This window comes from Haliaeetus albicilla, chromosome 14 (genome assembly GCF_947461875.1).
Source record: "Haliaeetus albicilla chromosome 14, bHalAlb1.1, whole genome shotgun sequence".
Classification (NCBI taxonomy): domain Eukaryota; kingdom Metazoa; phylum Chordata; class Aves; order Accipitriformes; family Accipitridae; genus Haliaeetus; species Haliaeetus albicilla.
In genome coordinates this window covers 31987032-32013876 of record NC_091496.1, presented here as the reverse complement: position 1 = coordinate 32013876, position 26845 = coordinate 31987032, and the positions used below count along the sequence as shown (strand labels likewise).

General features: G+C 43.0%; 1 protein-coding gene across 1 annotated transcript in view; it reads right to left on the bottom strand.

Annotated features, from left to right (window-relative positions):
- The window catches only part of PDZRN4 (PDZ domain containing ring finger 4), a 250684-nt gene extending 225819 nt beyond the window's left edge, over nt 1-24865 (bottom strand). The window contains exons 1-3 of the mRNA XM_069802196.1: nt 24205-24865; nt 21735-21821; nt 17684-17788 (exon numbers count right to left, since the gene is read on the bottom strand). Of these exons, the coding sequence (XP_069658297.1) occupies nt 17684-17788; nt 21735-21821; nt 24205-24861 (849 nt within the window). The 5' untranslated portion in view covers nt 24862-24865. The remainder of the gene's footprint in view (nt 1-17683; nt 17789-21734; nt 21822-24204) is intronic.
- Between the last annotated feature and the right edge of the window lie 1980 nt (nt 24866-26845).

Below are 26845 nucleotides of genomic sequence, written 5' to 3'. Positions count from 1 at the left end.
AAGTTGATTTTTTGCATTTACTCAAGGCTTTCAGTTAGTATTGAACATTGGTATTTAACTGAACAATGTTATTTGAGAGAAAAAAAAACCACCGACTGCTCTTTTTAGAAAACAAACAAACAAAAAACCCAAACCCCACAAACCAGAAAACAACCAGAACACCTTTGACCTATTATGCAAATTGAGACAGAAACATTTTTTTCATAACTTTAAAAATAAGTGCAAAGACTTATGCCAGACTGAACTTCATCAGATCAAGGTGATTTTGGAAAGCTATATAGATACATGCATTTGTTCTATATTCAGAGATCATTATGGATATATCAAATGACATTTTTAAAAAATGTTAAAGTGTGTCTAATCTACCTCAAGATACACACTTGCATCTGACTTTACTGTAGTTTGTTCCTCTATACAAGTCCCAAACACCAAAATTTACAGACACTCCAGTCAAACTTTTCTAAGATCAATACTGACCTGGAACCTTAGAAGAATACATGTGCTCTCTGTAAATGGGCTTTGGACGGCCCCGAAATCAACTGGCTTTATTGGGTGCCGCTCCCAGTTGACTAGTCAGACACTGATCCTCAGGGATTCCCTTCTTTCAACACAGCATATTAAGAATAGCTTCGGTTTAGACTGCTCAAGCATACACTTCAGGTTGTCTATACTATTACTGAGCCTAATCAACAGCAGCTTCTTCAGAGAAGCCATTTACGAATAGAGAACACATCACACAGATCCACACACCACCTGTGTGTGCTGACAAGCACGGTAATTTAATTTCAGTTAATATCAAATTTGTCTGCCCAGTTGATGACTTCTGAAGGCCAGAGGTCTTTTTGTTTTCCCTACAGGAATAAAACCACGCAGTGACTTACCTAGTCACAGACAGCAGCATCCCATACGAAGCTGCTGATGTCATCTGCCACACCGGTGCACATCGTGGATGCTACCCTTTCCTTGGCAGGACAAATGGGAGAAGAGGAGAGGATGGGGAACCAGGACAGAGACAAGACACCGTTTGCTCCTGTAAGATCTTCTGGGAGCTGGCAGAATAGCCACAGCCATATGGCTATATTCACTTTGCCGTACCGAGTCCTAATTGCCACAGCATGCCCCAGCATTAAGAAAAGCAGCAGACAGCCTCAGAACCTAGGTACAGAGCTATTATTGCTATCATGTCTCATCAAATTTAATACAATCAACTTTTACTGTTAGTGACTCTTCTAGATGCTGGCTGAGTCAGCTGCAAAAAAATTAAAATAAATAATAAAAAAAAAAGACCCCCCTTGTGTTCACTGTTTGGTCTTAATGTGGACAATAATCACTGCCCGTTCAGAACCAGTCCCTTGGTTACCCACAAAAAGAAAAGAATCAACCACCACACTACTATCCCAGTTTTGAGCAATAAAATTTTGATTTACCAGAATTCTACAAATCACTTTAAAAAGCTCACAACTTCTTAAAGCACTGCTGCAGGAAGGAATGAGCATGTGCACCCAAGTCTGTCCTTCCTTCCCCCCCATTCCTTAACAGCATTGCTCTGAACTGCATGACACAGAAGGGAGGAAAAAGCAGTCGTCATTCACTTTCTTCACCTTGATGAATGATCTTTCTTACTACAAACATACTTCACAGTGCCTTGGTTGGAGACCGAAGGCTGTATTGTAGAATTCATAGAAACAATTTGCATTTGAAAAAAATTTATCTCTGAAGTGATTACAGTTTCAGGCCATGAGAGAAGAGACTCTAGTTTGCTCCTCACAGCAACTTCTATAGCGTAATCACTTCCAAATCCTCATGTGTAAAGCAGTAGTTTGAGAAACTATGGTAGCTGCTTTCTGAACACAGGAAGACACAGCTCACAAATTATAAAAAGAAATTTTAAATCTCATCCCAAAAGCACAGCTTTATGGTCATATAATAGCTGAAGTTGGAAAACCGTTGCAAGGGAAAGTTAAATGATATCCAGAACGCACAGTTCAAAAACCATGTAAAAAAAAAAGGGACTGGAAAAGTCTGTTTAATAGATAAAACTTCAGATGTTCCTTTTACAGTATCCCTTTGCGCCTTACCTCCTAGCCCATTAATATCTTCACTGTATCAAATAAAATGTTACAAACCTTTCCACTAGAGTATTTTAAGAAAACTGGGATTTAAAAGGGCTTTTGAAAACCACCATACTGAACATTAAGTGTTTGTCACTTTCTTTTAGTCTGACTCATTTATTTAGACTGTTAATTCACGAGGCAAGGACTATACTTTACACTGGTGTTTGGGTATCTGCTGTAATAGTGTTCCCTGTTTTCTCTGTAGCCTCTCAATGCCAGTTCACTACTAACAGCAAGAACAACTGATTCACTACAGTCCTACATAGCAGGGATACAGGACCATTCTATTTGCCTTTTTTAAAATTCTATATTTATATTTTCATATACAGACTATATATATACACACACACAGTATACTTGGACAGGAGTGAGGTTTTTCAGTTTGGGGTATGGTTTGTTTTAGGTTTGGTGGGTTGTTTGTTTTGGTTTTTTTTTTTTTTTTTTTTGACGGAAGCACTTTTCTATACTCATCTGATGTAGGAAAAAAGTGCAACAGCTTTCTAAGAGCTAGCCAACTACTTATACACAAAACTTTGAAAAAGAAGTCCCCCGTTAGCATTTAAACAACACCCCATCTCCCAAATTTCACCAAATTCAGAACCAGACACAAGTGTGCCATAGACCAATAAACACCAAATAGAGACTGAAAAACAAATCTAAAAAAACACCCCAAAACACCAAAAAAAACCCCAACAAAAAACCAACCCCAAAAAGATTTCAAGGTATTTCTACAGCCAACATATCCTTCCAACTTCAGCTTTTAATGCCTCCCCACAGAGGCACCCTCTGAATCAATGCATCTCACATGTGTGCATCCTAAAACCTGATATGCTCATCCAGTGTGCAAATATGCTTGTTGAAACTGAGTGGAAACACCAAACCATGAAGCACCAGAATAAACTCATATCAAAAAAGATGACTAAGAACAGGAAAAAAAATACATCTTGCAGGAAACAACCCCCACATCTCTTAATTTCTCAGTCCTGGTTTTGAGGAAACAAAACAAAAAAAACCCTAAAAAAAAACCCCAAAACCAAACCCAAAAACTTATATTAAAGATATATATAATAAATCCTTCTATGCCAGATTTAATGAAAGCACCTTTTGCCCAAAGCCTGCTCACCTTTTACAACTGTCTTAGTTTGATAAAAGACACTGCCTTCCTTCGCTTGTGTACCTGAGATTTCCATACAACACACTAAACCCAACAGCAACAAAAGCGCAGACTGGAATTTGAGCAATGAGATAATTCATATTGTTCTCTTGCCAGAAGAATGTCACCAGTCTCTCAGTCTTTGTACGGTCTGTTTCTCTGAACAAACTCCATCCCTCTGAAGACTGCTGAAAAACGAAGCATCGCTCCGCTGCTTGGATGGCTGGCGCTCTGTACCATGTCAAACACACATCCGCATCTTCGCTCGCTAAACCCCATCACTGAGGTTCCACGAACAGCTACTCAGATTCCTCCCCAAACTGCCAAAATCAGAGTTTGTTGACTTCTAAAAAGGCGCAGAGAACAGTCAAAGCAGAGATGTAAGAAGCGTGCTCAGGTGGCAGAGCTGTTCACATCATTTCTTCCTCTACAGCAGAGTCAGGTAAACCAGCGGTACACTGACCAGCCTCTTACGGGATACTGATGGCCTTCTAACGCTTGGGTTTACTTTATTCCAGTCCCAAAGATACAGAGATTAATGAGACTGGATATGACGTGAAACCATGTGTTGAATTATTCCAAAACTAGTCTCTAAATACGCAGGGCTTATATTCAAATTCCATCTTTTCTCATGCTAACTCCTGCCAGATTTTCAGTAACCATATTCAAAATCTAGGAATCGAAATATCTGGAACACGGAAAAAGGCTTGATCTTGTTGTTGTATGCCTATTTTGTTTTGTTTGTTTAATGAAAAATATAACATTGAGAGAGTCATTAAGACTATGGAGCTGGAGCAGGCCATCTCAAATAGGAGTACCACAGCACAGCAGATGGATTACAAGCCCTGTTTCATACCTGAATTTCTCTTCTCATACTTAAGCTGGCATTTTACATATTATGAACAAAGAAACTGATTCCTCATACATTCAAGCTCCCATTTAGATTAGTGAAATATGTAATTCCAGAAGAATGGAATATCAGACCTATGTGAAACATAATGCAAGAAGGTGAATGAAACAAGTTACATTCTTTCCTCTTTAATTTTATTTGTTCTTGGATTACACAAGATTCAGTAAGCTTCGTTCTGGCGTTACAGTGAAGAACTCTGTACGAAGGGGCCTTTTATTCCATCAGTCTAACTTCAAAAGCACTAAAAAACCCCAAAACAATAAAAAGAAGTTGGTTCACATGAAACTTCCGAAGAGTTTAAGATGCGTCACTACCACATTCTTCTTTGAGGGGTCAGATGAATCTCATCCTAACTCAGATGACACTAAGTTAAATATTTCAGCCTGAACTAATCACCTTTGCTAAAAATAGGTGCCTAACTCATCTTCAATACTTACAGAATGAGAAAACAGTAAGACATTTAGCATTAGGCAAGACAAATCTCATCTTAAGCGTCCTGTGTGCTCTAGATTCTCCGACACTATTTTTAGATCGGCATTTCTTTTTTCAGGCTTTGTACCCTGTTGAACACACGATAGTACTCAAAAAAGTAAACATCAGGCAGATGGCTTGGCACAGGCTGGTTAACATGACCTGTTATTGTTCTCCTACTTAATAACATGGATTCATCATGGTTTGGCCAATCACTTATTGATGAAACGTACAATATATGAACTTAGGGAAAACTCAGCCCACTCATCAGAAACAGCAACATCGATGACGGTGCATGCAATTTATAACTGGAGTCCACTATTTTGTGGTAGTCTAGCACACGTTTCTCTATCCGCTCCATTAGCCTCTAAGGTCTCATTTCATCTCTAAGTGGCTGAATCAAAGGAAAACCTCAGCAACTGGGTATGGAGTTCAGGCTTCTCCTCCCAGAACAGATCTTTAATAACTCAAGGTAGCATAGCCAGACAACAAGTACTTTGAGATGACAGAGAAGTAAGATGCTGGTACTTGTACACTAAGCAGCGATTCTGGTTAAGAAAGCAGGAGGGGCTACTTCTTGTTTTTAAAGTACATAAATGAAAACAGACAGGAAACTTCAGATGAAAAGGCATCTTGTACATAGTGGCTAAAATAACTCAAATTGCCCTCTGCCTGTGCCTCTGTCCCAACTGATTAAGAGACTAGGGTAACCAGATGAAGCATAGGCATTTAACATTCTTATTTGGCTGTGTTTAGAAAACAAGCGATGGAACTATTTTTCTTCTGATAAAAGATTTAAGTTAAAATATAGAGGAATTTCCAACTAACCTAATGGCTTACAATTCATCAATGTTTATCTCATTGAAAAGACTCTCCAACATTGTCAATTGAATTTTTTTTTCTCCTGTTTCTTTAACTGCAAAAGTAATTGTAGATCTCTACTGCAAGAAAACCTGAAGGCTGCCATTCTAACAACCTCATTGGGAGGGAAGGACCACAACCCCGCTGCAAAGCCAGTCAGTAGGAAATAGTGGCCCAAGGGCTCTAGGCAGAACTCAGGTCTTCTGAGATGAGCCCAACAAGTTGTCCCCAAATTTTTAAATTAAAAAGGAAATTGATAACTATAGCCAAGCAGATTTGAGAATTCAAAGCAGAGCAGTTAACTCACCATGCTAGCAAGTAAAATTCTGGCTTTCATTTTAATGGCTAGTATAAACTGTTTCCTGTATGAGACGTGCTTCAAAGTACACACAGAGGTAGCTCCTTGAACTACAGAACTTAAAAAATCACAGCAAGCACAACACAAAAGAGAAAGAGACAAATGCAAAGCAACACACATAAAAAGAAGTCACTAATGTACACACATAGTTCTTCATTTTGTACTGGAACTCCCCAAAGTACTTGTTAATGACATTGGCAGAAGAGCCATAATGGACTGTGGAACTCCGACTAACATAAGACACAAGTTTAAGCAATCAGATTAAAACTGTATTCTTAAGTTGCTCTGCTAAGTTAAGACATTAACAGCACTTTCTGAGCAGTTCACTCTCTGAATTGTGTTCTGAAATGTCAACGTGTTCTTTAATCTTTATAATATTGTCCATGGTTTATGTTAATTAAAAGATAAAACCTCTGGATTAAGTGATGAATACTGATTCTTTAGATTTCCATTACCTCATAGCAGGGAGGAGGGAAAAAATACAAAAACCCCACACTCTTAGTACAAGGGTACGGTACTTAAGTGACCCAGAAAAGAAGGCTGAAAACAGTGGTCTACATTTATTTAATGAGAAATTCTAGGAATAGTAAGAGTTCTTTACAAAAAATTATACAAAACCATTTTTGTTTTGCACAGGTTCTTTTTATATTGAAAAAATACAAAATGTTCTTCCTAGTCCCTCACGTTCTTCCTACTGTTTTTCTAAATAAAAATGAAAAATAGAGAAATAATTAGACACTTATCTAAAAAATAAATTTTAAAGTATTTTGAATATTTGAAAACAAGGAAGAATCCCTATATTTTTAGAAAATATCACACTTATTCTCATAAGGAAAGGTTCCTGCTCACCACTCAAAAAAAAAAAAGAAAGAAAAAGACATGCTAGCAAGTGCATTGTGACGATAACGCCATTCTTTTGGTCACTAGAAAGTAAATTTCTGCTAAGAAACTTCTCAAAACAGCCGGTTTTCCATTTAACCACACATCCAGAGCATGCTAAAAAACAGTCGTGCTGAGCACTTAGAGATTTCATGGAGACATTAAGAAAGCAAGATGCAAGGGACCCAAAGTGCAAGTCAGAAAGTGCTGCTACACACCTGGCAGAGCACGAGGTGCCCAGTTTGGATCGGGGCTCTGAGCACTGCAGGGGAAGTGAAGGATTCAGCTTTCTGCTCCAGGCTGCTGGATGTCACACCACTCAAAAATGCAATTAATCCATTCAAGTAGGGCACGACAGCCTGAAAGCTCCTGGAATATTTATCTTTCAGGCCACAGTAGCAGCTACCATTCCGAGAAGGCTGGGGGGGCAGGCAAAGGTATGTGCTGAAAAGGCTTGCTGACAGCACGAAGACCATATGGCTCCATACTTGCCATGTGCCAAAGACTAGCCCAACTCAATCAGCCTGTAACAGAGAAGTGTAGGGATCCAGATGTTTTAATTCATGCAAGGCAGCAAATCCCTTCCGTTTAAAATAGCATGCCTTCTTCCTGCGAGCTGCTGGAAGGACTTCAGATATTAACCCACTTGAGCAGCATGCTTAAAGAAACAAATGCGAGATTGAAAGACTGTACTTAGAAACAGATGGGCAAGCTCTGAGCCACCGTGTCCTTCAAATGTTGGATGCTCCAAAGGGTCAGGAAAAGAGAGATGAAGTGAAAAAACCCCTCATGTTCTATATCAACCTGTTTTGGACCTTCTCCTACATTAGATGACCACTTCTAGACACACAGCCTCATAATTTATCCAATTTTAAAGAAGCTAAACTATTTGATGGGTGTGTGGAATACAGTGATGTTCAAATAAGGTTTTCATAGTTAAAAACAAGTAGAAAACAGGAGGATGTCAACAGTTATGAATGAATTTTTTTCTGTAATTTCTCCCTCTCTATTTCCCAGTCTTGCTACTTGAAAAGACAAACATATTCCTCAAAGAAAATATTATGTAAATCATATCCTGTAAATAACATAACATAAACTTACTATGTAAATAAACATAGCAGCCATGACTTATTTTGTCAACAATATTTCATAAAGAAAATGCCTTCCAAAATTATTTGAATAAAGAAACAGTGTTGAGTCATTCTGCGCTCCTTTCCTGCAGCAGCAGTGATTCAATCAAGTTGGGTCTACATAAAAAGTTGTAAAATTACATTAGATTTGCAATTCCAAACAAGACATACATTTCCTAAAACATCTGTGTATTAGCAACAAATGTACTTAGCTTAGTATATTTGATTTTACTTAGCATAGTCTTTGATGGTGGTTTGAAGAGACCACATCTGCTCTTGCCAATTTGAAAATTAGTTTTTCCATTACAGTATGGTTTTAAATGCTACAGAATTTTGCATTTTTGAGAGACGCAGTTTCCAAACAACAACTTTTTTTACATTATCACTTCAATTTTCAAAGCATTTGGAAAGCACAATGCTGTACGTGCTTCTGACTACACCTATTCACAAGTGCTAAGGAGGAGCGTTCTCCCATTCAGCACACTGCTGCGTTTCACAGCTTCTTAAAAATTAGGTTATTAATTTTTTTAAGCGAAGCCATGAACGATGACTTCATTTTGAGCATTTCTGCACTGGCAGACACTAATGGCTTTTTTCACTCAGCCTCCAATTATAGAGAACAGTGATTAGCTACTCCTTACAAATATAATTAGCCGATTAAGAAAAAGGGCAGAAGAGATCAAAGCTCTTGGAGCATATATCCTTGGATTGCAACAATCAATTCGGTGACTTAAGAGGATAAAACACTGCATTCACACAACATATGTAAGCTGTCATCTCCTCTAACTGTGAAGTTGTCTCAACCACAATAAAGAACAACCTTCATGAAAGGCTGAAGAAGGCTCTTTTCACTTTCTGAAAACACCAAGAGCTTCTGGGGTGCCAGCAGCATGTGCTGTGGGAGGCGCAGCTTCTCGCACATCCTTCAGTTCCAAGCAACAAACTCAGCATGGTCTCAGACTTTATCAGAGTGTTCCATAGCTGGGCTTACCATCAATTATTCCCACTAGTCTTCATCATATAAGCCTCAAAGGGTTAGCTCCCCCTGATGCATCGTGAAGTGCTCTCTGAAGCTTCTGACTTCTTCTATTCACTACATAGTTGACAAGGTTAAAGGAAAGTCATCAGAAAATGCCTCTCCTCCTCTCAAACCTTCCGGAGTTCACCAGGTTAGGATACTTCAGCTCCATACCAACCATCAAGTCCACCATATCTATAAGACAGACTTGGTCCGAGACCAAGGCAGTGATACACAATCACACCTACAGCCCAACTGTCACGGAGATTCAGCTTGTCAATGGAAGAGAAAGCACTTTTTTCAGGGCCGACCCAAAATCACGTCCAAGAGCAAAGAGCAAAGACCAAAGAGCAAGGATCACCATCACAAAACCTTGTCACCTTCAACAACAAACATAAAGACACTTTTCTATGACCTTGTCTTCCCTAACATAAACAGACACCAACATGTAAATATGTGCGTATGTAATTATTTGAAAAATTCCTAAGCAAAACACTCCCCTGCACATGCCCTTCTCTTCCTGGGAAGGGGATGAAAGCAGCAGCATTTGACAGATGTTAGTCAAGTAGTTTAATGCATTCCTGAAAGTGCTTATGAACACCTCTAAAACCTCATATAAACCAAAAATTTCCTCCAAACCTACTACCTCAGCTGCATATAAAACTGCATTGCTCCTGCTGCCCCATGAGATGGAAGTGTGCTAAAGTTCCATTGTTTTGCAAGGTTTACCTTAAAGCTTTTAAAAAAAAAAAAAAAAAAATCATGGGAAGGAACAGAAAGATGACATGCAGCAAAGACAAGCTCAAACAGGGCATCTAGGAAGATGCTGAGTTTCAGCTTGCCAAGTTTCTGACACGTTATCCCTCAGGGGTGAGATTAGACACTTTACGGAGGAGATGGGTGTGATCAGACCTTCACACGGTGCCTAGGGATCTGTGGTGCATGGTAGCAACACCATTTATGGGATCTTGCAGGTTCTTATGTTAGTCAGCTCTTCCACAGGTTAACCAGAATCCTTCCTACCTAACAGCACCGCTGACTTGCCAATTTGGCTACTGCCCCACTCTGCAGACACAATACAGTTATCATAGTTCTGCTCCAGTACCGTTCCACCTTATTTCCCTATCAGGGTTCATGGCAGTGTGCACAGATGATGCTATTCCACAATTCAGTTACCCCTATTCCTACATCCCCTCCATTCCTCCCACACTGCCTCTTTATGGGCAAGCACTGGAAAACACTCCTGTGGAAACATAAGATCGGTGCTTTGTACTCTTTAATTGTAAAGCTCAGTTCCTCTGTTTTTCTTCTTCCTTGCATACTCTCCTTCACTCTTCCCGTTCTGCTCCTACAGTGATCCAGCTGCTGTGGAGATCCACCACAGTCAGAGCAAAACACAAATACCTCGTTGGAGAGAGGGGGTTACGCACACTCATGTGCATGCAAGATCCCAAAGCCTATCATGCCTAACCTAAGCCACACAGACAAATACCCAACACGGTAGAAGTAGCATAAGAACCCATTGTAAAAGATGTTTTTCATCACTTCCACTTAGCTTGCTCTCTTGACTCCTTTCATGCTGGGTCACATTTCAGAAATACTCCCGCACTGCTCCTTCTGCCCCCTCTGCCTTGTGCCCTGTTCCAGCCACCCCAGTATCTCCTTTGCTTTGCTTACTGGGAGCCCCCCACAGAGGGGCATCCAGGCACATACAAACGTGCAGTACACCAGCTAGCTGCATCTCAAAAGAGCTATGACTCGCAAGCCGAAGAGACTTGCTGAAAAGGATGATACCGCCTTATCTCTTGAATATACCAATTCTGCAAATAAACCAGTTGGAGAGCTCATCTGGTGGTCATATTCCAACCACATGTCTGGCAGTTCCACTTTTTTTACATGAAAGCACTGTGAGCACACGTATTTCCACAAAAAAAAGGTAGCATTATACTTGCACACGTGCCTGGTTTGTCTGTGAGAACAAGCCCGAAACAAACACAGCTGGGACACTCTCTTACAGGCTTCCACCTCTCTAGAGCTGGGTCCACAGCAAGTTCTCAGCAGATAGAAACTTCTCAGTTTATACTTCAAATAAAGAAAAAAGAATCACTTCTTAAAATCCAAGGCATTTTAGAATTTTTCACGATGCTGCTTTACACAAGTAGCAAAATAATATTTTGCCTTTTTATGAATGCAAGACTCCATTCAATCAACTACAGGATCAAATACTGAATTTCTGATCACAAATCCGTAAGTCATTATTCACTATTACCCTACTGACACCAAGTCCTCCTTTTCTTAAATATTGTTTTGGTTTATTTCTCCCTTCTCTTTCAGATAGAAAGTATTTTGTGAAGTCTTACTAAGATTTGCAAAAAAACATTCTATATGAAAGTGTAATTATTTCAGTAGTCCATTCTCTAACATATTTCATCACAAAAAATACAGAAATTTTAGGTCATGTATAAACAAGTGTCTCATGTTCTCTTTTTAAACACAGACAGTAAATTGCTGGAATTTTAAGTGCTTTTCAGAAGGAACATAACCTGTTTTCCTAAACACAACATTTGCATTTTAGATCAGTGAATAGAGAGGAACGCAGGCACCTCTAAAGACCTGTAGCGAGTCCAGTCAAATTTAGGCTGCCGATATTTGGGAACTTGGGTAACGAAGTACAAAATCCAGGCATTCCAGGGTGCCCACACATCAGCTCCTAGCACAGCCAGTACACTGAACGCGAAGTTCCTCCACCTACACCTGATCCCTCCTGCGCAGCTTTCTGAGAGCGGGCATCAGGAGCAGTAAACACCTTTTAGATAACACAGTAGCTAGAGCAAAGACGAGGAGGAGGAAAACCCCAGCTACTGGTACTTATTCAGTCAGGGAACCCCATCTTTCATACCTAGGGAAGTATCCTAGCTAGAGGATATCCTGGTTAACAGCATTTGCTACCTCCCCTCTCAAAGTCAAGATACTATGAAGTCAGAAATGCAAGTATCATTCAAGAAAGTGCCATCTAAGACGCAAAACTGCAAGAAAGAGGAAAACTCTCATGTATTGGCACAAGCGCTTACCTAGAAAAGGGCAGGACCGGTATTCCAGATAGAGCTCCCTGCAACCAGCATCTATTTCACAGCAGGCTATCGCTGGATAGTCCTGACTCTCAAATGCTTGCTGGCACCGAGCTCACTTTGAAGAGGATGAGGATGGGTGGAGGCTGGTCTCACACAGGATAGCCTCTGCCCTGGTAACGAGGGCAATCACCTGGAGAGGTAAGCTCAATCCTTCGCAGGCAGGGCAGAGACCACAACCCAGATCGCTCACTTCTTGCAGAAGCACTCCAAGACTTTCTGTTAAGTAAAAAAGTCGGTGGGGGCAGTAGCTCCTGTTCACATGAAGTTATGTACAGACCTGGTCACACCTGACTTTTTAAAAGTTTCTGCAGACAGATGAAAGAAATCAGGTGTCAAAAAACCTGTATCTCAACAGGTGAGGGAGAGGTGAAAAGAGGCTACAGACATTTCTAAGCCTACAGTATAACTAATTTATTATGCCAGGGATCTTTCAGACTAATTAGGAGTTATCTAATGAATGCAGGTGCCAGACCTGGTTACCTGCAACATAACATTATGAATTTGTTAAGGATTTAAGAGAACTTAATGTACGTAAGGCTACTTCGGGCATATTTAGATACACTGAAATCCACCCCACTAAAATTAGCTATATAAAAGTTTCCTGAGCCACCACCCAGATCTTACTGGCCACATCATGTGCAGCTTTGGTTCAAAGCCATCCCAAATCTTCTAGCTCTGATCCCAGGAAGACAGTTTTTAAGCTCACTACTTCTACAGCCACAATCTGACAGTGGAGTTTCTTAGCCAAATAAACATGACTAGTATCAAAGATTTTGCTTAAGCAACATAGTGAGTGTAATGACAGAAACATGCAGAAGATAAAACATCACAAGGCTGACACACAGCACAGTCAGCAGTCTGGCAATAGTTAAAAAGTTTCTGTGTAGGCGCTTTGCAGATGTAAGTTACTTCTGCCAGGATAAGCCTCAAGACTTCATCTTTATTGGAACTGGCTTTGCCGACATGCGCTTGAAAGCCATTGTGTGTGTACTTTCCAAAAAAGTGAAAAGAACAAAGGGAAACATGGAATAAGGGATGAAGCCTTATTTATTACATACTTATGAAGCTCAGGCTGCATAAACAAAATACACAGTCATGATACATATGCATCCATCTCATTTTTCAAAAAGACTTAAAGATCCCAGACTAAAAATGTTTTTCTTTCCTCTCTTCTCCATCATGCCTGCTTCTTAGCCATCAAATTAATGAGAATCAACTGACTAAAATGCAAAAGGGCCAATATCCTCATTTCACTTGAGAGTAAAAGAACAGAAGCCTTTGCCTTGCAGTGCAAGGAACAGAAAAACACTTGAGCCTTCCAGACGATGACGTGCTCACAGTTCCTCAAATGAATATTCTGGTCTTCACCCTAAGCCCCTTTTACCTGCACACAAGTTTTTTCACTGCTGTTTTGTTATTTGGCAAACCTACTACAGAAGGTTCAGCTGTGACTACAGGGCTTTGTCTCCTAGGCAATGTGAATTAACAGTAGCTCTTTTTCCTCAAATTGATGAAATACTGCTTGCGTTTGGGTTTGGGGGTTTTCTTGCGGGATTGCAAATTCTGTCCTGGTCGTGTATTTTATGTACAATGCTGAAGTAAAAAGATAAAATCAGCATATCCCACTTCAGTAATACAATGGTATTTTGCAAGACACTGTGATTTACAGAATGAAAGAGGGCTTGAGAAAATCAGTCACTGTTTTTTTCTAAGTAAGTCGGGCTCAAAACCAGAGGAGATGACATACCAATTTCCGTAAAATTTAATATTATATAAAGAACAACCCAAATCAAGTATAAAGAACTAGTTCTGAATGGCTTGTTAACTAGGCATTAACCAGTGCACTTGGAGCTCTGGCCAACGTGGTGCCATTCTGGTGTGAAGTTGAACTGACTACAAACTGAGAGAGTAACTTTTTCCCCCATACAGAAAGAGCTACTTCCAGTGTTACTGCTCAGAACTATAAATATCTATTTTAAAAAGCAGCAGGTAAAACACTTCTGTGTATCAGCAACATTGCCAAGGATCATAGCTGGTTTATGCTGCCTTGAGGAGCCTATTAGCATCAGCAAAGATGAGCAGTGAACTGATTCAGTAGGAAGGATTTGCATGAAGTGAGGGGGAGATGAAATGATGCATAGCTATAGAACTGTGAACCGTTCTAAACATACTTTGTACTTTCTCCCAGCAGCAACCAGAATTCTTTGAACCAGCACAGACTAATAGACAGTCCTGTGCATGGCTTGCTGCTTGCCTCCTCCTCTCGGAATTCACAGGCAGGGTGGAAAGGAAGAAGACAGAGATCTAAAAGTTAGAGGTCTGGCAGCTTTATACCACTGCTCATATCCAAGGCTTTCATGTTGGGAGTCACAGATATTGATGCTGCATCCAGTTTTATGAGATGCTTTTTATAGCATGTGATCAGTGTTTAGTCCCGGAACACATGCTGCACTGTGTTAAATTAGGGAGCTAGATTTCTGGATAAAAACTTCTGAAAGCAGCAGAAGACCATGACATCTGGAGGAACCTGCTACATAGAAGTAATTCATGAGAAAGAGTTTCTCCTTGATGAACAATTAATGATCATTCTTGGCTTGTAACAGGATTCCTGAAAGTACACATCGCCAAAATGCTGCTTGTGCACATCACTGTCCCAAGCCAGCTTTACAGGCCATAAAGAAGTCTCTTCTCACAGAGCATTTAACTTTGAATAAAGAGGGTAAAGCTATGCCTGAAATCTCCTGTTCCTCAGCGGAACAGTGAAAACAATCGGCTAGGGCTCTGTGACCGTACCCCCTGAAGAGCTGCAGCCCCTCACGCAGAGTCCCTGGGGCTGTCGCCCTTCACCACTCCCTGTCACCCTCACCACCCTCACCCACCACCACCCTGCCAGCCTACAGGCATCTCTTTCAGCTTTCAGGTCCTCAAGCACAAAATACCCTCGCGTGAGGGTAAAGCCCAAATAAACACCAGCCCTTTTCAGATGAAGGTGTCGAAAAGGCTCTACGGCCCATATTCCGGGCACGTTGATCTCAAAACCCTCCAGGTACTCAAGTCATTTGTGTGGCGTTGTTACACTTAGCATAAATAACCTTACAAAAGAAATCTGATTTCTTCCCTTGGCACCCTTTCAAATACCGTAACAATTATTTGGCAAAGTTGGTGCCACAGGTAATGGTGTATATAAAGTAGAAGGCAGCACTACTTATGTCTGCCAGGCTTGGCTCCCAATCCCAGCTGCCAATGCCATAGGACTGTGAAATCCATTTGCTGCACTAGGTTACCCACGAGATGGTCATCTGAAATGTGCACAACTCACTGTAGTCAACCACATGCAGTTAACATTTGTTAAACATCTGATAAAGCACTGAAACAAATTACCTTCTTTATTTAGCAACACGCCTTGAGAACAGATTTTCTCCTGATTTAATGGGATAGTTCTGTCCATTATCCCATTAGCTACGCATTGCTAGAAACACCCTGGGCACCACATTGCCAAACAACTGACTGAAGCTATTAAAAGCTCTTCGAACAACATCGGTCCCTTCTGCTCTTGATTATTGAAAAATGGTCTCATAAAACATCACCCATTAGATCAGATCACCAAATGAGTGAAAAGCAAGCAATAATAAGAAGTCCCACTTCCTATCAACTTTTCACCAAAGCTCACATTCTGTGTATCTGCCAACATTTTTGAAACAGTTGCACCATCCGACTTATTTCCTCACAGCAAAAGCTTTCATACCGATCCTTCACAACAAACCGCAGCAGTGCTGGCAGGGCATCCTGGTGCAAGAAGACATCGATAGCTATGTATGGGCAAGCAAAAATTCAACCTTTTACCTCCAGCTGCTTCCTCTATCTAGCATGGAGGAATAATTACTTTTTTGGATTTCATTTAGAAAGTCTTCATGTTAACCATTTCTCCTCCTCTTTTTATTTTAGTCTAACAAATTTTGAAACACTGAAACATTTGGTAGAATATTTGGCCTAACCCTGAACATTTTTAAATGCTTCCCTGAATACAAAAAATTATATACAAAGCTGTTGTACATTAATATGGTGCAAATGGTGCTCCATTCAGAGCTGTATGAATACTTATGCTAGACTGGATCTGTAGTTTCACATAGAACTGAAATCTGTACGTTCTCAGTAGCGATTTAAATCTCAGTATGATCTTATGCAGGCAGAATTTTACAACAAAAGAAAAATCAAGCACCAATTATGGTGGCATTTTGAGAAATAACCTCACGTTTAATAAATGCTGGTTTGTGATTTTATTCTTCCTTCCTCCAAAACCACTCCATTTTGCCCTAAAAATCAAGGCACTATAAAAGAACAATAAAATAAAGCAGGAAGTGTTGAGCAAATGCATAAAACTATATAGCTGGTCAGTCTGTAGAAAATACAACATGGTATGCGAAATAGTAATGTCAGAAGAAAATAGATTTTTTTCAGCATAGGGCTGCTGTTACAAAAAAAAATGAGATGAGAAAGCTTTTTGTATGTCTTGCGGAGATAAGAGTTACGTTGCAAGTTCGGTTCGTCTCAGCCAGCTTGGTTTCTACCGGAGATACATGTATCTGCCAGCTAAGAGCGTGAGCTTTCCTTTACAAGAAAATGTAATTTGGTTTCGCACAACTGGTCTAGGCTCCCAACATTAAGAGCAGCGCCAGCACTCAAACGCTCTTGGCTTACGTTTCTACTCCTTAACAGCGAAATAACGCAAGAAGCCAGCAGCAGCTCTCTGCTTTTGTCTCCCAATCCACTTGTTTCACGTGTCTTTGTTCAAAACCCTGTCCAACTGGCAAGTTCACACCATGCTTCTAAGCCTCCCCTAAACCCAAGGCTGGAGTGATGTATCCTAAACAAACCCAGCAGCTACTGGTACGTGCTGTCATTCAGAGAGCTGTATTAGAGCTGCAATGCGAAATGCCGTTTTGACAGCACCCTGAGGAATCTATTTCAGCGACCGTTTGAAACTGTTCCTTCAAGACCTCTTAGAGGGCTAATTATGGTTACACATGTAGGCTAGGCAGCAACCTATAACTATAATTTTTAAATTACAGTTATTTTACAGGAAAAGACTGCATACAACACAGGAATAAACTTTAAAATATCCATGCCAGCATATTACATGACTGGGAAAGAGTTATATTGGTCCTGGTGAGAAGAAGAGATGACCTACTTTTGCTCATATAGCAGAAAGTATTTTCTCTAATTGTTTAAGAAGTTTCACGGCACTGCTTCCCAGCACAGCTTCTCTGCAGCGTCCCAGAGTCACACCAGTAATACCCCCTACCCAGGGCAAAATCAATTCACTAAACCTGTGAACTTCCGTAGAGTCATTTGCCTTCTTTCTCAAGTTAATGAAAAGAAATACAAAATGCCTCTCTTGGTTGCTATTTCAGCGTCTACACCTTTACCCCGCTTAAATCAGCTTAAGCACAAGACCAATATGTTTATTAGTTGTTGGAAAAATCCATCATGTGTCTTCATAGCTGAGAAATATTTGAGCAGTTCCACATACAAGAATCATGTTGAGACACAGCAAAAGAGGAAAATTACAACGTACTTAGTGTAAAAACCATCAAATCCTTGATTAATCTGATAATATAACAGACTAATCCACCGGTGGGGGTTTTTTTTTTTCCTTACCTCAATAATCTTGTCATGAATTTGCAGGCCTTCTGCTTTGTCTGCAGGTCCATTTTCCAAAATCTTTGACACATAAATTCCCTCAGCAGATTCCTCCTGATTGTTCTGTACCAGGCGATAGGGAAGTTGCAAAAAGGGCCACATTAGTACAAGAAATGAGATGGTACTAAAATCAGCAGGAATGAAAAATGCAAATCCACCTGAAATATGCAGCTTGCTTTTCTAACTAAGCATTAAGCTCCTTGGGATTTTTTTTTTTTTTTAAACTTGCTTGCTTAACACAAACTAGTCATTAATCAAAAGGACAGAATTAATGAACTATTCCAGCATTTTTTTATAAGATTATCCATTTACTTCTGGTTATTTTAGTTTAAATGAGACACAGGGTGCAATGGTAATCAGATCCCAGCTAAAATATTTAAAGCAGACCTCAGATTTCACAGCAGACAGTGACTAGTACATAAATGCACAGAGGAAGATACTCATAAAAATGGATGTACAGGTGCTTCTCTCAGGAGGGAAAGGGCTCCTGCAGTACTGCTGCTTGAAAACTTTTTTTCCGCGTTTGAAAATAAAGCTCCAAGGAACAAAGTGGCATTAGTTAGTCGGCATGTAACAGTGATAGGATTTGGTTGGAATTGGTTAACCTCATAAATCCTATTCACATGGGAGATTGAGAACTTGCTCAACTGTGAAATCCATACAGCTGTGGACAAAAAGAGAGCCCGCTTCCAGTTGATCTTTACACAGTGCTAAGTACAACTCGCATGAAGGTCAAACTTAAAGCAGGTAAGTTATCTACCACAGCTGGAACGATACACCTGATGTTGTTGCACATGCTAAAATTACTTCATCGCATGATAGTTTAAAATAGTTCTAAATCATTATTAATAAAGAAACAATGCCAAGCAGACACTGCCTACCTAAAATATTTTTAAGTGTTCAGACAAATAATAACCTAGACAGCAAACGCAGGCATCTTTTTCCAGATGATTTATGCTTTGGATAGCAGTTTATATGATGCTTATTTTCCTTCTGTGACTGATGAATCCCTGGCCAACAGTACGACTCATGTGTGTACAGGTTTCTAGGTCTAGGTCCTATATGCTCATGGGGAAAATGTTTTATAATTTCTTCTATTACGGAAATGATAAAGGCATAACAAAAAATGGAGCCACTGTAAACCATGCTTTACAGTCTGTGGCAACTGTCCTATGGAGACTCAACCCAGGTAGATTTCAGGTTAACAAATATTTGCTCAACACGATGTTACTCAGACTACGATTTCATAAACTCCTTTTTTTTTTTCCTTTTGTCACAGAGACTCATAGCTGTCAGGTAAGAAGCAAAAGGGAAACTTATTAACAGTTCCAGCAATATTTTGAAATGATGAACAAACAGACCTCCACCGAGTTCCCATCTAAGTAGTAAGAAATGAAACCCTGATGAAAGAAGCATAATAGCCATTAATGAAAACGCAGGAGGGACACGGTTTGTTTTTTCCCTTAAGAAAACAAAAGGCTAGATTACAGTACCATCGCCCACATAAACCCGTATTTTTTTCCATAAGACATTTCGCTGGCTTTTTCAAGAGTAATGCATGACCCAGTAAGAAGAAGGATGTTTCAGTCTGGCTCGTGGTCCCCATTGGTAGCACGTGCCGGTATCCACCAGACCCAAAAAGGCAGCACGTGGCACACAGAGCTCCGGCACCCGGTCCGGCAGCCCACCACCGACGCGGCAGGGGACGGAGGGCAGCTACCGAGACGGCCGGTAGCGGAGCCTGGGGTTGGGTGACCGCAGGAGCCCCAAGCCGTGCCGGCAGCACACACCTCCCTCCAGCCCGGCTTTGCCCTGGTGTCCTCGGGGTGGGGGGGACAGCCCCCACCGCCTGCTCCACGGGACAGTCCTTCCAGCCAGCCAGAGCTGGGGCCCAGGACAAAAGCGGGCATCAAAGCGGCCTTGCTGCATTAGACTAATGAATCACCTCATGTGAAATGAGTCAATGAGTCCCTTGCTGACAAAATAAAAGACAAGCTTGTGGTGAGTCGTTCCTTTCCTCTCCTCCTCCCTCCAGGTAGAAGGCGAACAGCGGGGAAGCCCATTATGGACTGCAACGAAACACAGCCAACGGAAAGTATGGGTGTACGTTCCTCGGGTCACCAAGAGTCACCTGCTTTCCAATGGGAAAAACCTACGCTGTACTTTATAAAACACCAATAGCGCCTGGTGAAGAAACACATTCCCACGTAGGTGACTAACGTCATGACACCACTGCTCTGCTCTTCCGCTGCAAGAGCCGACGCTTCACCCAAGGGCACTTTTTCCCTGAACAACCCGAATGTGCAGATCGCCTTCATGAACTCTTTTTATCTGGTTACCAAACAATTCCTGTTCCACGATTTAAGTTTTTGAGGAGAGTTTTTTTAATTTTCATTATTTGAGTCAGCTCAATCCTGTTTTCCTGTTATATCCTTTGGCTCCAGATATGTTGAATGAGACCTTATACCAATATCTGGGAACTGCCAGTCAAACGTCTGTTGTATACACATTTATCACAATGAGAACAAAAGAAAACAGAATTTCCAAATTAAATTTCAAAGACTCAAAAAACCCCGAGACCCAGCTCTGCCTGACAGCTCCGCCAACTCCTCCATCTCCAGCTATCAGTGTTAATGCAAGACCATGACCATTTCCTCCTCTCCGGTCAGCAGTTCTCTCCACGGACAGTGCTATGAACTTTCATATACTTATCATTTACTCCTTAAACCTCCAGAATATTCATTCAAAAACCCTAACAGTTTGTAATATAAAAAACTGTTCCCGTATGCACTGTCAGCATGTAAGTACTTCAGAGAAGCTCAGCTGGCATCCCAAAAAAGCTGAACACCACGCTCCCCTTTCCCTGCAGTTTTCCTACAGCTGTAAATAACAGAAGTCACACTGCAATCCAAACTAAAGATTGTCTGGACTTCGTTACTGGTATACTCAAAATATGGATATAATCAAAGCATGTGTATTTTATCTTATAGCCACCTGTTGTCTCATCCTTCCACTAGAAAAACTGAAGAAACTCTTGCTTTGGATTTATAGCACCAACATCTGATAACTGCTGGTCTTCGTATTTACCCACAGGGAGCAGTAATTCTGCAGCGCAGACAGTGAACCTCTTAGGCTAATGGGAACAGACTCTTTGGCACCGCTAAATATAGCTTTAGAGCAGAAGATTGCCAAACTAATATGCAGGGTCCCATTCCCCTCCTCAATAATAGTAGGAGGTTACAATTCTCCCACGTAGCAAGAACCTGATCAGTGCATATTAGCAAGCCTTTTTTAATCAACTATTAATTTTCCAGTTTAACAGGTTTCTTTACCCTTCATATGTAATGACAGTCCTGATTAATGCTTTTGGAAGGATGAAGTAAAAAAAAAAAAAAAGCATATTCTTATGCATATTCTAGGGGGGGTTAGAAATCCTTATGCATATTCTATGGTTTCCTATGAACTTTCTAAACCTAGACTGATGAGACTAGATTGATTTAAGATACAAGGTCAATGAAAACTCTGTTTCAGTTCACAAAGAAAGAAAAATTGAAAGCAGGCATGTAAGAGCTGCACATGTGCTTAAACTATCTGAGCTACAGGAGCAAATTTTCATCTCTCCTTTAAATGAAAAAAAAAAAGGCAAGCTGTTTCCAAAAATTCCAATGGCTTAATCCTGCAACAATGACTCTTATAAGCAGTCCCAGAGATTTCCATTGAACAGTTTGCATGAATACGTATTACTCACATGGGAACTAAGTGCAGATCAGCCTTAAGTTTTAAAGCAAAAAAAATGGGAACACCTTTCCTGAAAAATGAGAATAATCCAATTTTCACAAGTTTAAGTCTTCAAAACAATGACTCTAATAACACCTGAGAATATACAGTTCTTCTATGTACGGAGCTGATTCCATACCTACTGTCATTGAAGGTAACTCTTTAATTACCAACAGTGTATATAGTAACAGAAAGCATGGTCAAAATAACCTACAGTTACTTTTCTCATTACCTGATTGGGTCGTCCTCCTATAATATTGAATCCCAAAGTATCATTTTCTCGGTGTAGCATGATCGTTAATGGTTTGGGTTCTCCTCCCTAAGAAGCAAGAGGTGAAATATTGTTTAAGAATACACTCTCAAAAAGAAGATCTTAAGTGAAAGCACTAATGTACAAAAGATTTTTAGCTGGAGAATACGTAAGATAAGGCTTAAAGGGAAATTAGGCTGAAAAGATAACAAAAGACTCTGCAGTGGAAAAAAAAAACCAAAGGAGAAGTCACACGCCACTAAAAAGTAACAGGTAACACCCGATTATCTTCAGTGCTGAACAGAAAAAAGTGCAGGCTTTTGGTGGGAGGAATGCTCAGCACTGCTGAAAACCCCTATGTGCGTCAACATTACAGACATGAAACATACAGGTTAAAATACACCACATTACAATGTTCAGACCCCAAAGTCATATCAGTACACATTTCATAGCAACTTTCAGGGAAGATACACACAGAAAATGAAACCCTACTCTTCATCCTAACGTTTTGCTTCTCTCCCCAAAAGAAAGAATCCAAAACCATGCCTGTAAAAAAGTAGTTTTTTCTAAACAAGGTTTAAAATACGAAGCAAACTTTCAACAACAGTGACGGAGTCAAAGTTAAAAATGAAAAAGAGAAAGAAACCTTTTCCTTCAGTGAACACGTAAATAATTTTCTAAAAAAAAATTACAAGCAAAAAAATATTTCAAGTGTCTAGCACAGCAAGTTAGCTTGTTTTACCTTGTTCACGTATGATCATAGTTACATTTCAGAGGCCATATTCCCCACAAAAAAATATCTGTATTCATCCAGCACTGTTAGGTGCTTGTGTTTGCCAGTCTCTATAAATCAGTTGATTAACATAAATTTGACACCTAAATAAGGTATACCTTTCTAAACGTTCAAAATACAACACTTAACGCTGAAGCCCATGTTTTATTAACTGCGACAGTGAAATGTTTTCCTGCCGCATGATACCTTTGATTTTAACGAAGTACATTTTTTACTTTATCGATACTTTTTCTTCCAAACGCCTGGTTTCTCCATTACCCTGGTCCCATCTGTAGAAGAGGTTTCTGAGCAGCAGTACACACAGCAGCACCTACTGGCACTGCTCAGAACTGGCAGATCCTCCGCTCCAGCCCAGGAGGAGCGATGCCTCCACGCCCATCCCCACACCTCCTGCCAACTCCTTACTGAAAATCCAGATCTCTCTCCTCCCTTCTACAGCCACTGCTTTCCTCGCACACCCCACGCTCCTCAACAGTCACTGCTGCCCCTCTTCATATGACCTTACCCCATCTGCCAACAGATGCAGCAGATGTATAGGCACACCTTCCAGAGCCAGCAACCTACACCTCATGCATTAGCTAGCCAAAGGAAATCAGGGAAAAAAAAAATTAAAAAAAGATAAAAAGATTAAATATTCAAGTCTCCAAACACAAAGTTGCTCAGTGCCACGAAGACCCATGTTTCTAGGCACGCAGGTGTCCTGCAAACAGCATCCCCTTCCCCATTTCCCATGCAGCAGTCAGATGCCCAGCACGCTACATTGCTTCAGGAGCAAGTTTGGCTGCTCAGACCTTTTCCACTTGGGATTTTGCTTCCCAAGGGTCCGTGAAGATTTGGGTAAGAAGAAAAATTAGTTGCATTAAAACGCTCCTCACCACAGCTGCAACCAGCAGTGCCACAGCCTGCACAGCAATCTTACAGCCAGGAGTTAACGCTCAAAAAAAAAAAAAAAATCAGCTCCCTTACAGCGAGTTAAGCCAGCTCACCAGTGCTCTCGGATGGTTTATTTAGCCTAAAGGAGGCAAGTCCCTATCTGAGCAATGCCATCAGGGGGGAGAGCGAAGCACTGCACCGGTCTCTGCTATCAGCGTCAACTGTTACTCCATTCTACCAAACGAGAGAGACTTTGCGGTCCTTCCACCATCGTTCCCAATAAGTTCACAATAATTTTACGCTCTGGTTTTTTTTTAAGACAACTTCCCGGCTCCTCAAAGAGGAGGTAAAAGCCAGCTCCATGCCCCTCAGCTCTGCCCCAGCTGCAGCAAACCGAGCAGGCAGGGCAGCCGGGTCCCTGCGAGGCTTTTTTGGGGGGAGCGGAATGCGAACAACCCCCCCGGAGGAACCGGGACCCGCTCGCCGGCTGCCACCCCCTTCCCCTCCCCATCCTCTCCGGCCAAGCAAAGCGCCCAGCCGCCCTCGATGTTTCGGCCGCCGAAAGAGGGACCCGACAAGGAGCGCGGTCGCCGTCGGGGCTGGTGGCTCCATCACCCCGGGGGATGCGCGGAGGCTGGTGGGGGGGGGGTCGTGCTGGGTGCCGGCGGGGACTCGGGGGCACCGCTCGCACCGTCACCTCGGCCGGTGGCTCCCAAGGCGACAAGCAGATCCGGGGGGAGAGCATCGCTGGAGTGGAGGCGGGGGGGGGGGTGTCTGTCCGCTCACCTTGCCGGGCTGGCTGCCCGCCAGGTCGCGGGCGATGCCGCTGATGTGGCTCACGTACTGGCCGAACTTCGCCTGGTACCGCCTCGCCGTCAGCTGCACCTCGTTCTGCAGCGCCGAGAGCTGCGCCAGCAGCGACTTCTCCCTCCTGCTCCAGCGCACGGCCTCCCTCTTCACCTCGCTACCCGGCTCCGGACCGCCGCCGCCGCCGCTCCGCAGCCCCCGCAGGCAGCGATGCCCTCCGGCCGGCCGCCCCGCGGAACCACCGCCTCCCCCCGAGCTGCCGGCACCGGGCAGCCCGCTCCGGGGCTGCGGCTCGGCGGGCCGGCCCGGCGGCGGGCCGTAGCGGCACGCCGCCAGGTGGGCGGGCAGCTCCCGCAGGCGGACGGTGCGGCCGCAGCCCCTCGGGCTGTAATCGCACTTGACCTCCAGCTTCTGGACGAGGCTGCGGAGGGGCAGGACGGGGCGCAGGTCGGCGATTGCCAGCGGCCGGCACCGCAGAGGGCAAAGCCTCCGCCGAGCCGCCCAGGGCAGCAGGCAACCGGCGCAAAAGACGTGCCCGCACGGTGCGGACAGCGGTTCCTCCAACACCCTCCCGCACAGCTTGCACTGCAGCTCCGCCGCCACCGGAGCCGCGAAACGAGACGGGTCGAAACCCATGGCGAGGCCGGCAGACGGCCCGACTTCGCCCCGGCCCCGCTGGAGCCGCTCCCGGCGGGCGGGCGAGGGGGCGGGCGGAGGAAACGGGGGAGGCGGGCGGCAGCGCCGAGAGCTGGAGTTCCCGGCCGCTTTCCCACCCCGCATCGCCTCCCTCCCTCTCCCCGGTGCTGCCTCCCCACGCCCAGCCCCGGCACCACCTCCCTCCGTCCGTCCCTCCGTCCGTCCGTCCGTCCTCCCCGGGGCGTCCTCCCCGGGGCATCCTCGCCGGGCGAGGAGGGGGAGAGCCGCGGGAGTCCGCCGGGGACCCGCCGTTGTGGGCCGGGGAGACCTGGGGAAAGTGGGTTTCGGGTCTTTTCGTACCGTGCCGGTAAGCAGTGAAGGCGTGTGAGTGTGCTTCTTCCCTCGCCCTCTCGAAAAGGCTCGCTCCCGTCAGGGCGCAGAGAGCCGAAGCCCCCAGTCGCGCTCGCTTTGTCGCCGCACCAGCAAAAATACAGCCGGGATGACAAAATTGCTCGTTGGGCTCTCTTAAACAACAGCATGTGTATAAACAACGCTTTCGTTTTCAGAAAAGCTAAAACGCGGCCAAATCTGGAAGCGCGTACTTAGGATCAGTAGCCAGCCGGGATTCTACCCCTTCATTGCCGCACAACCCACAACCTACACTGAAACATGAAACCCCTAACACATTCCCCACATAACTTTACTATTGAAAACACAGGGCCAGGTTGCTGCCCCCCAGCCCTGTGGAAAACCTGCCAGAGGAGAGCGGGATGGAGCCCGCCGAGGGGTTTCCTCAGCAGGCTCCTTCCCGTGTGGGTCAGACACCGTCGCTGTCGGAAAGGACGGCAGGTTTGGCCTGTCCAGGCCCAGATCGCAGGATATTTTCTGGACTGAAGACTCCGGAGGCAGAGCCGGGGGATGCCCTCACCGGTTCTGCAATTCCGGCCTGTTCAAACCCTGAGTCCCAAGAGCATCCCTCTGGGAAAGCCGTCAGGGCTTTTGAGACCCACTAATGAATGGTTCTTTCCCGTGACTAAGACGACAACACGGGGGCAATGCGGCAGAGGCAAGTACTCACCCCTTTCTCCCGAAGCAAGACGGAAAACTCTGCACATACCTGCCCCTAGAACTGTACCTGGGACCACAGATCTCGGTTACGTCTACCCATAATCTGCTTAACTGAAGTTTCTCAGCAATTTTGAACAGTTAACAACTGGCAACGCCTCACAGAACATCCACAGACCCAAACATTACCGAGAATCACCAGCAACCTACCGTTTCTGACTTGCCGCACAGAAACCCACAGTTTCAGTTGGATTACCGTGGCCATAAAATAATGAACCGCACCATCAAATAGTCTCTCGGCTTGGAGAAAATGCGCTATAATACATTATAAGATATTTCATTGCAGATCAAAATCACATTCTCTCACACAAAAAAAGGAAATCAGACACCCTGAGTAACTAATTATGCTATTCATACTGGGTTTTGATCATGTAGTATATCCACTGATTTTAATTGCCTTGCTCATAGGGTCAGAATCAATGTCATTCTGGAAGTTATAGAAGATGATTAAAAAAATAGTATTCTCTCATCCGTCTTTGAATTTAACTATTCATTTGCCCTCAGCATTTGTTTATACCACCTCTTCTGTCCCAACATCCTGATGTATCTTCTTTACCTCCTTATATACGGCCCAGAATCTCAGGTCTGAACACAGGCAGTAACATCCGCACACGTAAATTAAACTGGGCAGAGAACAGGCCCCAACACTGGCACACGATCTGTGAAACTGCTACTGCCTCTGTTAATCCGTTGGCGTGACGCTCGGAAGGGTTTTGGCCGAGGCCTGCGAGCAGCCTCCCGAATCGCGCTCGGGCACAACACAAGGGCTGCAGGGGCCAGTCCCAGGAGATAGTTTGGGGCGGCCACCCTGCTTCGGGGGTGACAGCTTGGGGCTGAGGCTGGGAGTCTTTCTGGGGCC